The sequence below is a fragment of the Parambassis ranga genome, chromosome 4, assembly GCF_900634625.1.
Source record: "Parambassis ranga chromosome 4, fParRan2.1, whole genome shotgun sequence".
NCBI classification, from domain to species: Eukaryota; Metazoa; Chordata; class Actinopteri; family Ambassidae; genus Parambassis; species Parambassis ranga.
Window position 1 is genome coordinate 24,176,268 of NC_041025.1, and position 17,393 is coordinate 24,193,660.

At 45.6% G+C, this 17,393-nt stretch overlaps 1 protein-coding gene and 1 long non-coding RNA gene across 2 annotated transcripts; both read right to left on the reverse strand.

Moving 5' to 3' along the window:
- Window positions 1–2,727: 2,727 nt before the first annotated feature.
- Window positions 2,728–7,486, reverse strand: gorab (golgin, rab6-interacting). Its single transcript, XM_028404772.1, has 6 exons — window positions 7,445–7,486; window positions 7,292–7,361; window positions 6,865–7,174; window positions 6,356–6,457; window positions 6,061–6,201; window positions 2,728–4,776 (listed from the first exon to the last, which is right to left on the reverse strand). The coding sequence occupies exons 1-6, from the start codon at window positions 7,478–7,480 to the stop codon at window positions 4,356–4,358; spliced, it is 1,080 nt and encodes a 359-aa protein (XP_028260573.1). The 5' UTR covers window positions 7,481–7,486; the 3' UTR covers window positions 2,728–4,355.
- A 441-nt stretch (window positions 7,487–7,927) lies between these two features.
- Window positions 7,928–16,420, reverse strand: LOC114434748 (uncharacterized). Its single transcript, XR_003670504.1, has 3 exons — window positions 16,199–16,420; window positions 10,303–10,580; window positions 7,928–10,181 (listed from the first exon to the last, which is right to left on the reverse strand). It is a non-coding gene; the product is annotated as an uncharacterized LOC114434748 (long non-coding RNA).
- Between the last annotated feature and the right edge of the window lie 973 nt (window positions 16,421–17,393).

Genomic DNA, 17,393 nt, shown 5'->3' on the forward strand with positions numbered 1-17,393 from the left:
AACCTGCTAAATTACAGACTCACCATGATTACAGGGTGTCACATGGAGGGCAATGATAATATAATAACTCAATGTTTAAACACTGACATCAGGATATGTGTGTGTGTGTGTGTGGGGGGGGGGGCTTTTAACTGGGACAATGCTCATTGTTTCATAGAATTTTTAATTTAAGAACCACCTCTTCAATTAATTTATTTTCATTTATACTTTAAAATATGAATTTCTGCAGTTTCTCTGAATCCACTGCTGCTCCTCAGGAACGTGAAGTGTTAACATCAGCTGAAGGTGTTTCAATAAAACAATGAATAAAATAAAACAAATTCATCATCACAAAAATCAGACAGCTGTGGAGTTAGTGAGGAGAAGTCTCCTAAAATCTGCCCTAACTGTGCGCAGTAAAAGAATCAATAAACTTTTATAATAAGTGTACAAAGCATAAAGTTTCCTGCTCAGCTGATGCACCAGGAATGTGTTTGAATTATTCTGAACTAAGTTAAATTTTAAACTAAATTAGTGATCACGTGATTTATTTACATACATGTGCATGAATCATAATACTCTCAGCTGCGTGGGGTACTTGGAGAGAAACGCGTGCTAATTGTGGGTAAACCTGTTTGTGTCGCCGCTCTTTATATTTTACGACTGCGTGTGTTGCTATTGTTGCTCACATGCCGCAGTGTGTAACTGTAAACGCTCTGTGGCCTTCCGACATAAAACAGCAGATCTGCTGCTGATTAAAACAACACGGAGAGTTCACAGACACGGATTCATTCATTATTGCGGGGCCGCCGCGGGGCCTCCGCGCGGATCAGTCCGCGCCGCCTCACGCCTTCATTTCTACCCAAACCTCGCTAAAACACGTCTCCTCTGAAGTAGTAATATTTCAGATTTTAATCCGGCTTCAGTGATGAAAACAGATTTCTTACAGCTTCGTTTCCAGCGCGGCGCGTCTCAGAGGGAACAGTTACGCGCATTTTACGCACAGGTTTTCGTTCAGCGTGGAGCTGGCGGAGGTGAAGAGCGGCCCGGGGGTGGAGGTGCACCCCGGCCTTGTGGGGACGAAGTAGCCGGCCCGGTGGAGGCAGACCTCGGCTCCTCCAGATGTCAGCCATCTTCAGGGAAAGTTAATTTTTCTGCTCTCTCTCGGACCTCTCGGGTTTCAGGGTCTTTCTCGACCTGTCGAGGGACGCCAGCGCCACATAAATCACACTTTACTTTATAAACCTCTGCTCTCTGAAGTCCGGCCCAACACTCACACACTCACACACACACACTCTCTCACACGCCGAGGTAAATGTATTTCCAGTGTAGGAGCGATTTGTGCAGCTCTGAGCCCGGCTGGACGCCCTAATCTCCGCTGCCTGCGTCTTCTCATTTTTCTGCGTCATAATCCAGAACACATTTGTTTTCAGTGCGCGGCCCCCCGAGGAGCTCCTGAAAGATCCTGACAATCACGGTTATTAAGCAGCGAGGAGGAGGAGGAGGAGGAGGAGGAGGAAGGTCATATTCCGTCTGTGCAAATGTTTCAAATTGTTTGCAATTATTCAAAATAAAGGAAACAGATTTATTATTAATTTATCCAACAAAAAACAAAACAATACAAAATATTAACACCTTTATCTTGGCATAAACTTTATGTTTTGGTTTTGAAATAAATTTTTATCAGAACTTACTCAATATAATTTTTTTTTTTTTTTTAAAAACGCTGTAACTCGTAGATGGAAAATATTTTAGATTTTTTTGTATTTCTTTTTTTTCTGTACTTTTTTTTTGCAGAAATCTGTGCATTAAAAACAATAACTCATGATTCAGTGATGAAGGTCTGTGTGAGTGAAATATTTCATGTGGCTCTTCTGCAGCTTCCTTTAAATTTTCAGCATGAGAGAGTTGAAATTAAAAATGTGAAAAGCTTTTAAAATATGAAAGTACTATTTATTAAACACCCACACATGAAGAAATGTTTTTGTTTTTATTACAGATTGTCAGACAAAAACAAAATGTTGTCATTTTTTTTACTCTGAGACAAAAAGTGACCTGAATCTTCAGCATGAAAAAAATGCATTTTTAACCCCTTATTTAAAAAGTATCATAAAATACTGAAGAGCTGCTTACAGCAGAGCTGAGGACATAATAAAGCACCTCGTGTGTAACGGTGAGCAGAGACGTGCTGAGGACATCAAACGCTGTTCCATGCTGCTCTTCTGCAGCTTCCTTTAAATTTTCAATTGTGAGAGAGTTGAACTTGAAAATGTGAAAAGCTGTTAAAATATGAGAGTAGTAGTTTATTTAAACACCCACACATGAAGACATTTTTTTTATTACAGATTGTCAGACAAAAACAAAATGTTGTCATTTTTTTTACTCTGAGACAAAAAGTGACCTGAATCTGCAGCATGAAAATGCATTTTTAACCCCTTATTTAAAAAGTATCATAAAATACTAAAGAGCTGCTTACAGAGAGCTAGGGACATAACAAAGCACCTCGTGTGTGTAACGGTGAGCAGAGACGTGCTGAGGACATCAAACGCTGACCCTGCAGACGGACGGTGGGCACTCTCCGTCTCTGAGCTTCTGACTAATTAAAAAAGCTGCTTTTACGGCCTTCAGAGGGCCAGATGTGCCCGGAGTGCCGTAAACTCTCACAGAAACACTGACTGCTCCTTTAAAGTGCGCGCCGTGTAAATTCCTCCTCAGATAACTCATCAGCTCCGAGACAACACACAGGAAGAGACTTCTCCAGGTTTATTGCAGTCAAAGATGTCACCATAGTGTCCATCGCCTTTCTTTAAATATATGCTTCAGTTCATAATAAATCACTTTGCTCAGACACACGTATAGTTTTACATTTCCATTAGATTACTGTCATACATTATTTCTGACACATTGTTCCGTGTCCGTACATACATTAACAGATATCGTCTTACTGCTCAGGAGGCCCACTGCTCCTCAGCTGCACTGACAACATGAGAACGAGCTCTGTGAAACACGAGCCCGGCCGGCCGGAGCCGCCTGACAACTTCATCCACTACACAAAGCGGAGGCCTTCCAGGAAGTAAACAGGGCCGAGGGTTCGATCCTGCCTCAGAGACAACAATCAAACACAGCCATCTTTCTGCTGCTCAGGGACATCATTCACATGTGATGTAGAACCACATGTTTGGAAGCACACACACACCCAAATGTTTCAGTGATACCGCGCTCCAGCTTCTACAACAACATCCAAATTAAATCGTACATTTTCGGATCAAATATGAGCAGATGTCTTCACCAGCTCCTGCAGCTCGGCCCCGTCTGCTAAGACCTGCAGTGAAATACACCAGAAAGATTGTGTTCCTTTCTGTGCTTCTAAAGCCGTCATGTCATTTTGATTTGATTGTTTTCGTTCTCTCCTTTAACCAGATCTAAACTCCGTGATGCAGCTTTGTTGCTGCTGGAGGGAAATATCAGACCCAACTACACAGAAGAGCTCGCAGCCTGCCAAAGACTTCATCACTGTCGGTGGAAGCAGAGGCTCTGCGTTTCAACACCGACAAAGAAACCGCAGTTCAGTGTCAGGATCGATACCAGCGTCAGAGCGTTGCTCCGCACGCAGGCTCACTTCTGCTGACACAGCAACAGGAGAATGATTGACACATGAGCTTTCATTAGACGGGAATTTAATGGTAAAAAATAAACTACAAAAGGCTGAACTCCGGATGATAGTTATATCTTTGATTAATTTAACCTTCTGCGTTTTCTCGACAGGCCGGCAGCAGAACGGATCGGACCTGCAGTCATGTAGAGCTGAGCAGGTTTGTGATAACATCGCACTTTACTGCATGTACAGAGCCAGACAAGTACCAAACAGTTCTATCTAGACAAACATAGAACGCTTGTGCAAGAGTTTTTTCAAATGGTCCGAGTCGGGCCAAATTGAATACATAGAGGGATACAGGACCTGGATTGTCCATTCTTCTACTCACTGCCCGTGACTCCTGAGCAGCCCTGTATGGTTCAGTGGACCAACAGAGGCCCTTATGTATAAAAAAACAGAACATGAACAGTCCCATGAGTTACACACATGGTGTTTGTCATGTTAAAATCTGCCCTGAAGACAACACTGACTCGTGGTCCTGCATGCTGACTTAGTGAATCAACTCTCCCTCACCGGGACCAGACTTTGTGTCCAACGTAAAAAGGGCCTTGATGCTGTTGGTCACATGTGAGTCAATCCTTGAGTTTGTTTTAGAGTTTCAGTATACAGTATAGCAGGAGGAATCATTTTCAGGGGCGGAGCTGCTCTTAGTGTGGATCCTACAGTATTCAATGTGCAGATATCTTACAGAGCAGCTGACGGGCGTCTGTCTCTCTGAGCATCAGGAGGCCTCAGTCTCACTCGGAGGACAGGTTTCTAGAGTTTCACCGTCCTGTTCAGTCTTTGGAGTTTTGATTGTCAGTTGCTGCTCCTGCTGGTCGTCGCCTCCTCTCTCCTCCTCTGTGGGTCCACAGTCTTTGCCTGATTGCACTGATCCATTGCCCTCTTTCCCATCAACCTGGGTCTCCACACAGTCTCTCCTCTTCCTCTCCTCCTCCTCCTCCCTCTGCCTCTCCAGCTCCTCCTCGGTGGCCTGAAGCTGCAGCTGCTGCATCAGCTCCTCCAGCTTGTGGGCTTTGCGCAGCTCGTTCTGCTGGATGATGGCGCAGAGGTGCTCCATCAGCTGCTCCTTCACCTCTGTCTTCTTGTGCAGGTCCAGCTTGGCTGTCACGTACTCGACTTCGGCCTTCTCGTAGCGCTTTCTGAGACAAAATGTGACAAAAAAACAAGAGACATTAAAACCAGAAAGCAAGCAGAACACTTCAGACGCTCTGGTTTAGATTTAAATCTCATCTGTGGCAGCAGCAGTTTTCCTCACATCCAAGGACGCCTGTTCTTTGACAGTCTGTGAGCAGAGCGCACATTATGAAATGTCCAAATTTAACTACTCTCAAGAACAAATCAAGTCCAAAATTATGTCAAGACTAGTTTTGTTTCTCTTAGGAGAGAAATAATCCTGCATGTTTAGAGATTATTTTGCAGGACGTTGCTGTTTGTTCCCACGGCCAATGAATCAGAATCTATTTTTAGCCTTTGGACAAAAGCCAGATTAACTGAAAAGGAAATAATCTGCTGTTAATCTGCTTCTTTTATTAAATTTTAATTAAACATTTCAGAAACAATGTTAGGTTTTTGTTTGTATTGTAATGCAGGCATCCTATTGGCTCTCGCTCTGCATATTTCCAGCCCCGATGCAAATCCCCTCACAGTGTTTTAACGCACAAAAAGATTGTTTTAATTGTGAAGAGCTGAACGCCACATGCTGTTTGGAAACATTGTGGTAACAAACCAAATGATGTCAAACATTTTCAGACGTCCAGCTTCACCTCTGGGTTTTATGTTGCATCTCAACAGGTGATTAAATCAGCGTAATCATAACAAAGCCCGGTGAAACCGGTGTGTGAAGGTCGGCCTCTCCTGCCTTTATACAAACATCTGGAACGACGTGGAGCTACACAGAAATCACAGCTACGTTCTCAAGGTCCAAACACTGCATCGCAGCGTGAACATGACGGTTTACAGTCCGTCCTGCTGAGAAAGTTAAATACAAACTATCAGCATAAAATTTGAGTTTTAGTAAATTGAACAGGATTCTGTTTAATTTACTAAAAGCCTAACAAGAGTTTGAAAGGTGCATGAACACACACACCAGTAGTACCAGTAACCAGGCGCAGGGGGCAGTGTTTCAAGAGTTTACAGCTGACCATGTACAACAAATTACTTGTATTATTACAGGTAGTATTTCAAATAAATGAACTCATAGAGACATTTGTAGCCCTGCTGTTGCATTCAGTGCCCAAACATGTGACTGTGACTGTGCACTGCAGCGCGGGGACAGAACAGTCATCATCACCGTTTTCAGTAACAGGTGTGAGAAGTGATGTTTGTGCTGACTGGCCCTGTTCACTGCAGATAGTCTGCTTTGTTACAGTGGATGAAACAAAGGTGAGATAATGACTGTGGAAGAGGGTTACTTCAGTGTTCACCTTGCAGTACTGTAGTCCCAGCTGGCCTGCTCTATCCGCCCTCTTAGGATGCCAATGTCGTTGGACACCATGTCGTCGAGGGCCTGCAGCTCATACTGGATTCTCTTCAGCTTCACGGCTTCTGCCTGGGTCTGTTTGGATCTGCGGACGATGACAAACCTTTAATGTAAGTTCACTTCCTCCTGCCTCCCTGTGTGTGACTGTGTGTGAAGGTTAAATGTGAAGTAGCTCTTTTAACTTGGAGTGATTTCATACATACAGACCTACACAGCATCAGGTGATTTGAAGTACTCACTTCTCGGCGATGGTTTTGGCCAGCAGAGCCTTCTTGCGTTTATTCCTCTCTTCAATTAGTTTCTGTTCTTGCTGCAGCTGCTCCAGGCGGGTCTTTTCCCGGCTGTGAACACATGCACAGAAATGAATGCACAACACATTTCACACAGACCCCTGTACTCTATGGACTGGTTACTCTGGTGTTTGCTCATATTTATTGATAAAAGGAGGATGAGAAGCCGAATAATCTTTATTTTTTATTTTTTTTTTTTTTTATTTTAGATACTGTATTAATCCCAGAGGGAAATTCTTTACGGCTGCTGCACAAGCAGTGTCATACAATGACTAGCAAGGCGCGCCACAGGCTAGGGTGAAGTGTCTTGCCCAAGAACACACAACCCTGCTATCCCACTGCGCCACTGTTGCCCCTGTCACCATGATCACTGACTGTACTCTGTGTCTCAGAATCAGCTTCTAAATGAGGCAGTAACACGTTTCACGGATAAATAAGATGAGTGTGGGTATACTAACAGTTCCACCTCTTGTGTCTCCAGCTCTTTAACCGGCGGGCTCGGTTGATGGTTCCCGTCTAGCTTCATCTCAGCTGGTTCCTGCTGGGTTTCCTGTGTGACAGCCGGGGCTCCTGTACGGCCTGAGGGCTGAGGCTGAGGCTCTTCCTTCGGCGTCGGTTTGGTGAGTTGTTGCTCGGGTGGAAGGCTGGCTGACTCGGCTGCTGCGGTTTTCTGACCGGCTAGCTGCAGGGCCCTCTCCCGCTGTAGCTGCTGCCGAGTCCGGTTCGCTGGAGCCGGCTTTCTACCGCGGGCTGCGGGTACAGCGGGGTCTGAAACACACACGCCGACATGTTTACTGCTGAACACACCAACATCAAGTGGCCGCTGGTTAAATGACCGTGTCTGTGGGTGATCCGGGCGCTGCTAACATCAGGCAGAGACGTTACCTTTTTGCTGCATCCTCCGCAGCTCCTCATCAGAGAAACCGGCCCAGCCGCTCATGTTACTGCGCCGCTTCTAAAATAACACAACACGGACACACACCCGATTCATGCAGGAAATATTTGACGAAGACGTTTATTTAAAAGTTTCTCATTTACAGTGAAACTCCAGGAAGCGTTAAACGCCGCCGCCATCTTTGTTTATTGATGCCACGTCAAGGACCTCAAACAGACCCGCAGAGGAGGCGGCGCAGATCCCGCCTGAACAAAAATCAACCTTTAAATCAACCTTTAAAAGACAAACCTCGATTATTTGATCAGTTTAACTCCCTGGTTAGTTTAAATGAGTTTTTAAAAAATATTGTTTTTATTGTATTCTCCCTTTCAGTAAATATGACCTGCAAATAAACACACATTTCAAAGGCATATTTATGGCATGCCGCGTTACTAATACATTATTATCCTTATAAAGTTTCTTATCTAAATAATTGTGGCCTTATAGTTTGAATTATTTATTATAATCATATGACATTTTGTCAGAAATTTATAAAACACTAGAAACATGATTATAATTAAATTGAACAGACAGAATTATGACTTTAGTAATAAGAAAACCTTTCTAAGTGTAAACATTTAGTCCAGAATGTTTTTTTTGTGTGTGTGTGTTTTTAATTTTATAGAAATGTGTTTTCTTATTCTTAGCTGCAGATCTTTAGGCTGCCTGGAGGTCAGAGGTTAATTTAAGAAAACACTGCGTGAAAGCTGCATGTAATTTAAGTGGCTGTTCTGTGAAGTGCAGGGTTAGTCACCCTGTTGTCACAGTGCGTCTGATATAATTTGATTTTCTCTCCCTCTTTGTTAGCAGACAAAAGGATTTGAAACGTTTAATTGATTCAGCACACACACAAGCCTGCGTGCCACCAGATATCTGAGGCATTTTTCACTTGTATTGCTGCTAAACTTCAGAACCGGTTCCACCATTTATCACCTTCTGGGTGAAACTTTGATGTCTGATCTTCAGTCAAACTTCAACGACCCAGAAAGACGAATCTTGTCTGAGTCCTGTGTACAGGAGAGCTGTTCAGTACTTACCCTTACACACTTCATACTGTCAGACTCGTTATTTCTCTCAGTAATTGGTCATCGTATAGACTTCGACTTGGCAGAACTGAGGAGTCCAAGCGATGCAAAACAATGACCTCTGCTTGGCAACTAATAAAAACTGGCCTCCACATCTTTTTTGCATCTGGGGGCCAATTATGTTTGAGTTAAAAGGCGAAACACCTCAGGAGGGCATAAATCGCCAGCAGAGTGGAGACAGAGTGAGGCATGGAGGCCAGATGGGTGAGAGAGAGAGAGAGACTCGGTGTGTTTTCCTGTGTTGGGCCGAGGATGGGCCGGCCTTGGATCCCTGATTAGGGAGAGCCAGAGCGACCACATGGCTCATTACTGAGATGACCTGTGGAGGCAGATCAGGGTCAGAGGTGGTGGAAGCGGAGGAATGGGTGGTACTGATAGGAGAGGAGGAGGCTAATGCTGTGCTCAGTTCACAAGTTCAGGTCTGCTGTTCAAGCAGAGAAAGTTCTTCCACAGCAAGAGGGCATTAATCTGAAGTGAGTTTATACATTAGTAATTAAACTGGTGTCGTTTCTTGGTATGTGTAAATCCTGTAATATAAACAGGACTACTTGTGCAGCTCGTTCCTCTGATCAGTCACACTGTCAGCCGCTGTCGTCACTTTAAAGGCCTGAAGATTATATTCCATCATGTATACTTTATATTTCATCATTTTTCAAAGAACACCAAACTTTCCAAGGTGTGTTTCTCTCACAGATATTCTGGTTAAATCATTGGCAAAAACATCATCTATCTGCTTCTTTGTTAATAAAACAATGTACACGTTTGGAGGGGAAAGTAGATCAGGCCTCTGAAGCTGAGTCTGTCACACATCAGATTCTGTTGGGTGAACTGAGAGAAAGTGTCTGAAAACATTCAGACCACGCTACATCCTCTGAACCTCCTGTGTACAGCAGGATGGAGGATGATGAGGCTTTCACTCAGTACAAACAATTATATGTATATATATCATTTTCAAGTGTTCTTAGCCTGCAAGATGGAAGATCCTTCTGTGGTCTCAGTGCTGAAGCTCTCTGTGCTGCGTTAGACTCCATCTAACTCTAGTTAATGGAGCTGAGCTGGAGACAGCTGACACTTTGGTAAATAGCTTTTGAACTCCCACACAGACCCAGACTGGACGTCCTGCTGCGAGGAAAATGAGGTACTTAGCAGTCATATAGTCACAGATATCAATGTGAAGTCTCCAGTATGTGCTGTTTGCTGGGAGGATTTCGTATAACTCTGTGTTATTGATGAGGAGTCTCGGTGATGAGTGTCTCAATGCGTTTGGCAGTCTGGACTGGTAATTGGTTCTGAATGGAAGATTGGCTGCTCGTGCTGCTAGATGAGTCAACACATGCAGTAAGTGTGCACATCACCCCTGCCCCTGAAGACACATTCGGTCCGACAGGAAGTGCCGTGAAAAATAAACAGCCAGTATCAGAGCGTCGCGGCCTGGAAGAAATTGAGGATGATTAGAGGTCAGGCTGTCGCCGGGGCTCTGAGCCGAAAGCTGGAAGAACTTCTTTCTAATTGCTGTTTGAAAATCTGAACGTGGAGTCTCCACGCTGACCCCTCGGCCTTCCTTCCTCGTCCCCGGCTGGAGCACCTCCTCGGCTGCTGTTCTGAATTTGTTCTTTTAATTTCCATCCCTGACCTCTCAGCCTGCCATCTGCAGTCAGTTTGTTGCGTTAACCAGCAGCCTGACATCATGCAGCAGTTGGCCTTTATCACTCTGACACACAGACACTGCAGCAAACATGGCGTGAGTGACCAGTTTCTGTAAAACAAAGATTTATTTACTGCCCCGCAACAGCATTTTTTCACTTTTATTGGATGCTGTTGGATGATTCTCTGCTTTAGGCAGTCACTTGAGTCCATTTACAGCAATCTCATCTTACCAAGAACATCTGATATCACTGGTCTGTAGCTTCGACGAGACCCACCTGTCAGGAGGAGACCTGCCTCACCTGCCTCTCCACGGTTTCTCCTGGCAGTCTGTTTTTTTTGTGTAAAGCATGGAGCTGATTGGATCTCATCCAGAGAGCTGAGGCCCAGGTCAATGGATGGAAGTCAGCAACAGAGTCGGTCTGTCAGCTTGTGTTGAGATGAAGAATACAAGCAGTCAGATGAGGCAGGTTCTCAGACCGAGAGAGACACAAGCGGAGGACGACAGGACCTGAGGGACGGACGAGAAGAAGTAAGGACGTGCGTCAGAGCGGGTCAAACAAACCGTTCCTCTCTTATCCAGCAATCGTTCTGCAGCAGGAGGAGGAGACCTGAGTCAAAACAACTTGTTATCATCATGTATTAACAGTTACCATGGCGACGTGGAGTCATAGAGGTGACGGTGATGATGCCAGCTCCTTTCCGAGAAGCTCCGAGCTTTTCAGTTTGAAGAATTGTTCAGCTGCACACAGTAAAAACACAGTCTGCACTCAGGAGGCCAACAGCTGACAAAAGAGAAATGCTTCGTGGACACTTGGGCTCGGAATGGATGAGCTCCTGCTGTCAGTTTTAATGCTAAGCTAGGCTAGCCATGTTTTAAATGCAGCTCCATACTTATGGGTAGTTGATGATGTTCAGTCCAGCGTCTGCATCGAGACGTGATTAATGAAAGTGACAGCGAGCCGGAGCCTCCTGCAGACCGAGGCAGGTTATTGGCTGAGCAGGGACGTGTTTTGACTTTGGGCTGACCCCGGCTGAACCTGACTAAACAGAGTCAGAAAGTTTGGGACTTTTTAAACAGGCAATCACACGTGATGACAACTGATTCATCAGGCCTGCAGCTCTGCCCAGAAACCCCCATAAAAAGCACCCGATCGACGTCTCATTAGGAGGGAAAATGTGGCCTCAAATAAAGATGCAGCTGTCTCCAGCGTGGCCTCCAACAATTTGGCCGCCGAATCAGATTCTTAATCAAATTATTTTTAGCTATGGCACATTTAATCCACTGTTGTTTTATTCATTAGCCGTTCCACGAATTTATTGTGGCTCTGGCGGCCTCGCCGTCTCTCATCTCAGCCATTTCCCAGAGTGTAACACACACACATCTGGTCCCAATCAGGCGCAGGCAGAGGAGAGAATGCCTATTAGCAGTTTCTGGCGTGGGTACACCCTCCCCCAGAGTTTCTGGTGCTCCTATGCCGTGTGGAGCCACGCCCTCATTACCTGCAGGGAGCGGAGCAAACAGGAGTCACGGAGGGGGAACGCCCCCCCGCCCAGTCCGAGTGTATGGATTTATAGAAACGTCGAGCCCCAGCTGGGTTCATCACATTAAACCCAAGTATGTGTCGTGTTTGTGGATATGCAAAACAATAATGACTCATTGTTCTAAACACAAAAAGAGCCCTGATAATTATGATAATTTATGACCTGCCCTCGTTAGGCCTTTTTATGTTCTTCATAAACAATTACATAAAACTGATTTGATTATTTTGAAAATCAAATTTTATGAGGCTCACTGGATGCAGATATAAAACAAGCCAAATGTGGGCTGACAAAAGAGGTCACACACACTTTCAAGTGAGCAAATACACAAATAGAAAACATTCTTGTAAATAAGCTTTTATTAAAAGTAGCAGCCAGTCGCTAAAAATGTTCAAAAACATCTGCTGTGATTTCATGTGATTTCAGAGTATTTCAATTAGTTCAGATTCCAATAAATCCTACAGTGAACTCTCAACCTCCAACAGCACCGTGACGAAACCACAACCACTGCTTCACACACACACACACAGTTCATTCCTGAATTATAACCTAAAGACTGGACAGAAACCTGCACTGACCCATGACGTGTTAGCATGTTCCATAAACGCTCTGCATTTTTCTGTCTTGTTCCCAAAATATCCAGGTTATAAATCCACAGAAAATGTCAGCGTGTTCTCAAATATGACCTGAAGTATTTCACTTGAAATGAGACTGATTTACAAGGACATTTCCCTCTGTTATGTAATGATACTGATATTATCTACTAACTAAACCAGCTTTAATAAGATTAAAGGTCCTGTCCTCACCAGGAAACCCACGTCTGTACTCCCAGGTGTGTGCCTAACTGGCGCCCTCCTGTGGAGGTGGACCACACCCACCCACAGTTGTTAAAGTCTGATAATTACTTCCTGTTTATCATATGACTGCTCCTGTTGCTTAGCAACATGCAGTCGATAAAGGTTGACCCCTCAGCCTTGTGGGGTCTGCTGTGTTCCGTTGGAAGGAGCCTTGGATTGGCCCGTGTTGGTCTGCAGATTTTTAGGATGCAGCCTGTTTGTGGTGGAGCCCACAGCCTCCCGAGTCCTCGGTCAGATTTGTTTCAGAACAGAATCCACTGACTAATAATAATAATAACACATAGATGAGTGTGTAAAGACTCACACCTCACACTGCTGTCTGTCACATGCGGGAGCGTCAGTTTGTTTTTGTTTGTATCTGTGTGTATCCAGTGTGTGTGTGTGTGCTGATCTCTGTAACTGGTTCCCATGGCATCAGACCACCACCTTCCCAGTCTCCCAGTATCAGCTGGCCCACTGCGGTGCGATGATGCAGCTCAGGAATGTGTCATCCAGAGCGATGTTTACAATCAGAGCCACAAAATATGGAGGCGGTTTGTGAGGGGAAGAGCTCGGCAGGCCGCTCCCTGGTTCTGATTAACTGTGTGTTTGTGGGAGGATGTCTTGATCAGCGTCGCTCTCTGTCTCACATTCAGTCTGCCGTCTTGTCCTGGTTCACTTCAGGACTGATGGAGAGGACTTGTGTAGATAAAAGAAGCATAGCTGTTCGTAGAAAAACCTCCTCCCCTCCTCAGTCGTCTCAGAGCCACATTGAGCAGTTATAAGAGGGTGGACGACCTTTTCCAGGTCCTCCGCTAGCAGCACTCAGAAAACTGATGCTGCAGAATCCATCTCAGAAATGTAGGATTGTCTGTGATTCTGCTTTCCATCAGGCCCACAGCGAGCTGTCAGCGTGGTCATTTGGAGTCGGTTGTATCATGTGTGGAATCGGGGTGGATGGATGGCTCAGAGTCTCTCTTCATTGTCTCAAAATAGGCCCGTCAGAGTGGTGTCTGTGAGGCCTTGGTACTGAACCTGTCACTGCTCACTTTTACCTTTCGGAGCAACAACAAACCAGCAAAACAGAGTCAGGTGTGTCTGTGCTGGGGTGTGGACGCCCAGTGACGTCACTTATTATCAACACCTGGGTGAAAAGCAACATAAACATGATCACAGGACAGAACAAAGGTTCGTCCGGCTTCGGACCATGTTGGTACCAGATGTTTGTTTTGGGATGCAGAGTGTGGAAAACATCTTTAAATGTCTTAGTTTGGACATCCTCTGAGTAAACACAGGCAGGGCGGCATCAAACGGACCGGCCTCCACATGTGAGCGTCCTCCGCATTAGGAGCTGTTGTGTATTGAGCTGAGTGACACACATTGTAGGTCGGGCTTGTGCAGCTGTGTGGTGCTGTGTAACATTTGAGGTGCCTGATAATGATGATGGTGGTAGGAAAAAGAAAGAGGGTAAGAACGGGCCGACGCTGCCAGCCTCTCCATGGCAACCCCTCCTGTTTACATTAAAAGTGGGACGTGTAACAGCGGCGGCGCTCTGATGTGGCGCCGCAGTAATCATGTGACCACGACACAGAGACAGACAGAGAGATGATCAACACCAGCACTGATGAAAGAGCCTGGCCGCAGATTCAAACGGCTCATTTCATGGGTAAATGTAGACGGGCGTTAAGAAAAGCTGCTGTGGTGGCGACAGCAGATACATTTATGAGGCTGTAACTCAGATTAGATAAACAAACGGCAGGAGTCACATCTCTGCTCCGTGGGAGGATGGAGGACAGGCAACCCTTCATCCATCCATCCACTCTGTCTTAAACCACTTTGTCCTGTACACAGTGGGCGAGGGGGCCCGCAGGTTCAAACCCAGAACCCAGCGCCCAATGGTGATCTAATAAAAAGGGCAAAATCTGCAGCTTTCGGTGGATCGGGCTTTTAATCACAACAAGACAAACGTTTGGGGGGTGGGCAGGCAACTGTCAAAGCTACTACTAGCTACTACTTTCGGTTCAGGTCAGGGCGATTCCCGCCATGGGGCGGGGCCCCGTTGACTATTTGAACTGATGCCTGCCTGTCTTTCCTTGCCAGTTCATATTGTGGATTTCCCGTGCGTCCCAGTGTTGTTTCTTTGGACTTGCCTGTCGAGTGGATTACCTTCTGTCTTGGATTCTGTTCTCTAGCTAGCGCCCTGTCGGTACCTTCGCCTTCCCTGTTGGATTCCCTGGTCTTTGGATTGCCTTTTTGGCTCTTGGATTACCAGCTCTTGTGAGTAGCCTGCTTCCTGTTTCTACCTCTGCCGTGTGGACAGCCCTCTGGTCACTGGTCACTTCTCCCTTCGCTTGTTACCTCAGCCTCCTGGACTGTTTTCCTGCTTATTGAAATCTGGACTACGTCTCAGCTCTGGTCAAGCCCATACTGTATTGTTGTTTCTCGAACTCTCTACCTGTGTACCGCCATAGCTGGCCTGTTTTTGGACTCCGTGTGCCACATCTGGGGCCCATCTCCTCGAGCCCGTCACAACACTTTTAGTCTTATTACAATAAAACCACAGAGTGATATGAAAATTCTGTCTCATCCAGGTGTGACAAAGCGGGTTAACTCAAGAGAGTAGAGTTGGACAATTTTACGGGGACTTCTGTGAGGATTGACTCACATTAGGAGCCAGCCTCTAGTGGCTGCAGTGGGAAACTGCACTTTTCCACCTCTTTGTCTGTATTTGGATTAACCAGAACTTCAGGTGGACTTACTGAGACAGTTGGAGCCTAGAACTCAGACCCTAAATGGCTCCTCAGAAGTCTATGGATGACATCACAGATGGCTCAGCCATACTGATGAAGGCGTGGTGCTGTCAGATGGTTTTCAGCTGACAGATGTTTCAGTCAGAAATACTTTATTAATCCCAGGGGGACATTGCCTTTCTATATTCATCGTCCTCCATGTTGGATGCAGCTTTATTTGCTGACTGTTGCACCGTTTTCTTCAAACATTTTTCTCTCGTTCAGCCTCTTTCTCTCATCACACGGGTCCCCTGGAGCCCCATCAGCACACATGTGTTTGTAATTACATGCCTGCAGCCACCGGTGACATAGAGGTGCCCTGGCAGAGAGTCCCTGGCAGGCAGGGCCTCTACCTTAATGTTTACACCCCCTCACCACCATGCCAGCCCCTGCACCCAAAATAGTTTAATGAGGAGCGTTGTAATGCCTTTATTATGGCAGAATCTGGCACCGCGCACCGCGGCCTAATACCACGCCGCCGCCGCCGCCCCCACCCCCGCCTCAGCTCACTAACTAACCACCAGAGGTGATGCTGTGTGAGCGCCGTGCCCTCCGGATTGGGCGAACATTTATAAAGCCTGTGTTGCCATTTTGTTTTTAATATGCTAACCCGTAACCACACACTCCTGCACGCACACACACAGCTGTGCAATCAGGCATCCTCAGGGGCAGTGATTTACTACCAGGGACTATTTTATTAATTTAATTACACATTTACAGTCATTCTTCTCAGAGGAAAACAGGGAGAAAAGTGCTGCCTGTGTGTTTTTTTGCGGAGGCAGCCAATCTTGTTTTATTTTATGGCCGAGAGAGAAAGATGTTGTTTTATTTTATGAGTGGCCTGGAGGTTTCCTTAATGTGTTAGAAACACAAAGGGTGTGTCCTGTACAGCAGAGCTCTTTAATGCTCTTTTTGTTTCTCTTTAAATTTCCACCAGCCCGTCGAGGGAAACAATCACTCACCGTAAAACAAACGGGGAAGCGTTTTTTCTCTCTCATTCTCTGAAGCCGAGCTGTCCGTCAAAGAGAAACCGACGCGCAGCCGTCACGCTGAAACGATCTGCTTTTCGTGCCATTCTCTTCCATGCTGTCATTATTTCTTAGAGGATCATCAGTCTGTGTCAGGCGGCTTCCCACATGACAGGAGTCAAATGGTTTTCGGGTCAGCAGGCTGAGAGATGAAGTTTGAAGGTTTCACCCCTGAAGGGGGAGAAATTCTCCGCCAGGACGTGAACCGCAGGACCAACAGTGAAGCAACGCCGCGGCGCAGAGGAGCTGTTTACCAACGCAACATTCTGTCTCTACTTTGATATGAGACGTGGATTAACCCTCTGAACTCCAATCAGTTCCTGTCACATGATCAGTCAGTGTGTTCTCTGTGGTCACTGCTCCTCCTCTGGGAAACAGCACCATCGTGGCTACAAGCAGAGAGACCTCAGACATGTCTGTGTGTGGAACAACACACTGATTCAGACAGAGGTCATAAAGACTCATTCTTTGATTATTCATTAGTATAAAATATGAACTGTAGAAAACAGGTCAGCCAGATGACTCAACCAGTGATGAATCACGGATTTTTAGTCATGTGACTGCCGGTCACATGTGAGTCAGACAGGACTTCCTGAGGAGTGCAGATTTTTTTGGTTTTTATTGAGTCTTATTTTAAATCTGCTGCTGGTTTTTGGAACAAAACGTCGTGGAAGAAAAACCAAATCACTGACTGGAAGAACAAGACAGTTAATTATCAACATGGACACATCCATAATCGAATCAAATCCATACCGTCCTCAGCTTTTTATGGCTGAAACATATTGCCAAAATCAGAATGCAGCTGCTCGGGTCCTGACACAAACCAGGAGGCAGGGCCGCTCCGCTCCTGGTCTAAAGTCGCTCCTCCGCCTTATCTGCACTGCTTTCTTTGTTCCTGCCTTTCTTTAAAGGGTTAATAAACTGTGTACAGCACGTTTTCCACACAGGTGTTACCAACAGGTGCTCCACACACATCAGCTGCAGATCAGACAGCCATGTTTGTCATGTGACTGCTGATCACATCAGACCTATAGAATAAAGTCATTTAATAAAATACATTTCTCTTATTTTTACCCTTTGTTTGGCTGTGAACGCTGTCATTTGGTTTTTGGGGCTAAAAGGGTTACAT

Excerpts from the sequence above, each read along its gene's own strand:
- gorab (XM_028404772.1), bottom strand. The coding sequence starts at position 7,480 with ATGGCGGCGGCGTTTAACGCTTCCTGGAGTTTCACT. Across the intron at positions 7,362-7,444 it reads ACGCTTCCTGGAGTTTCACT|AAGCGGCGCAGTAACATGAG; the intron begins GTAAATGAGAAA and ends GTGTTATTTTAG. Across the intron at positions 6,202-6,355 it reads GCCAAAACCATCGCCGAGAA|ATCCAAACAGACCCAGGCAG; the intron begins GTGAGTACTTCA and ends CATCGTCCGCAG.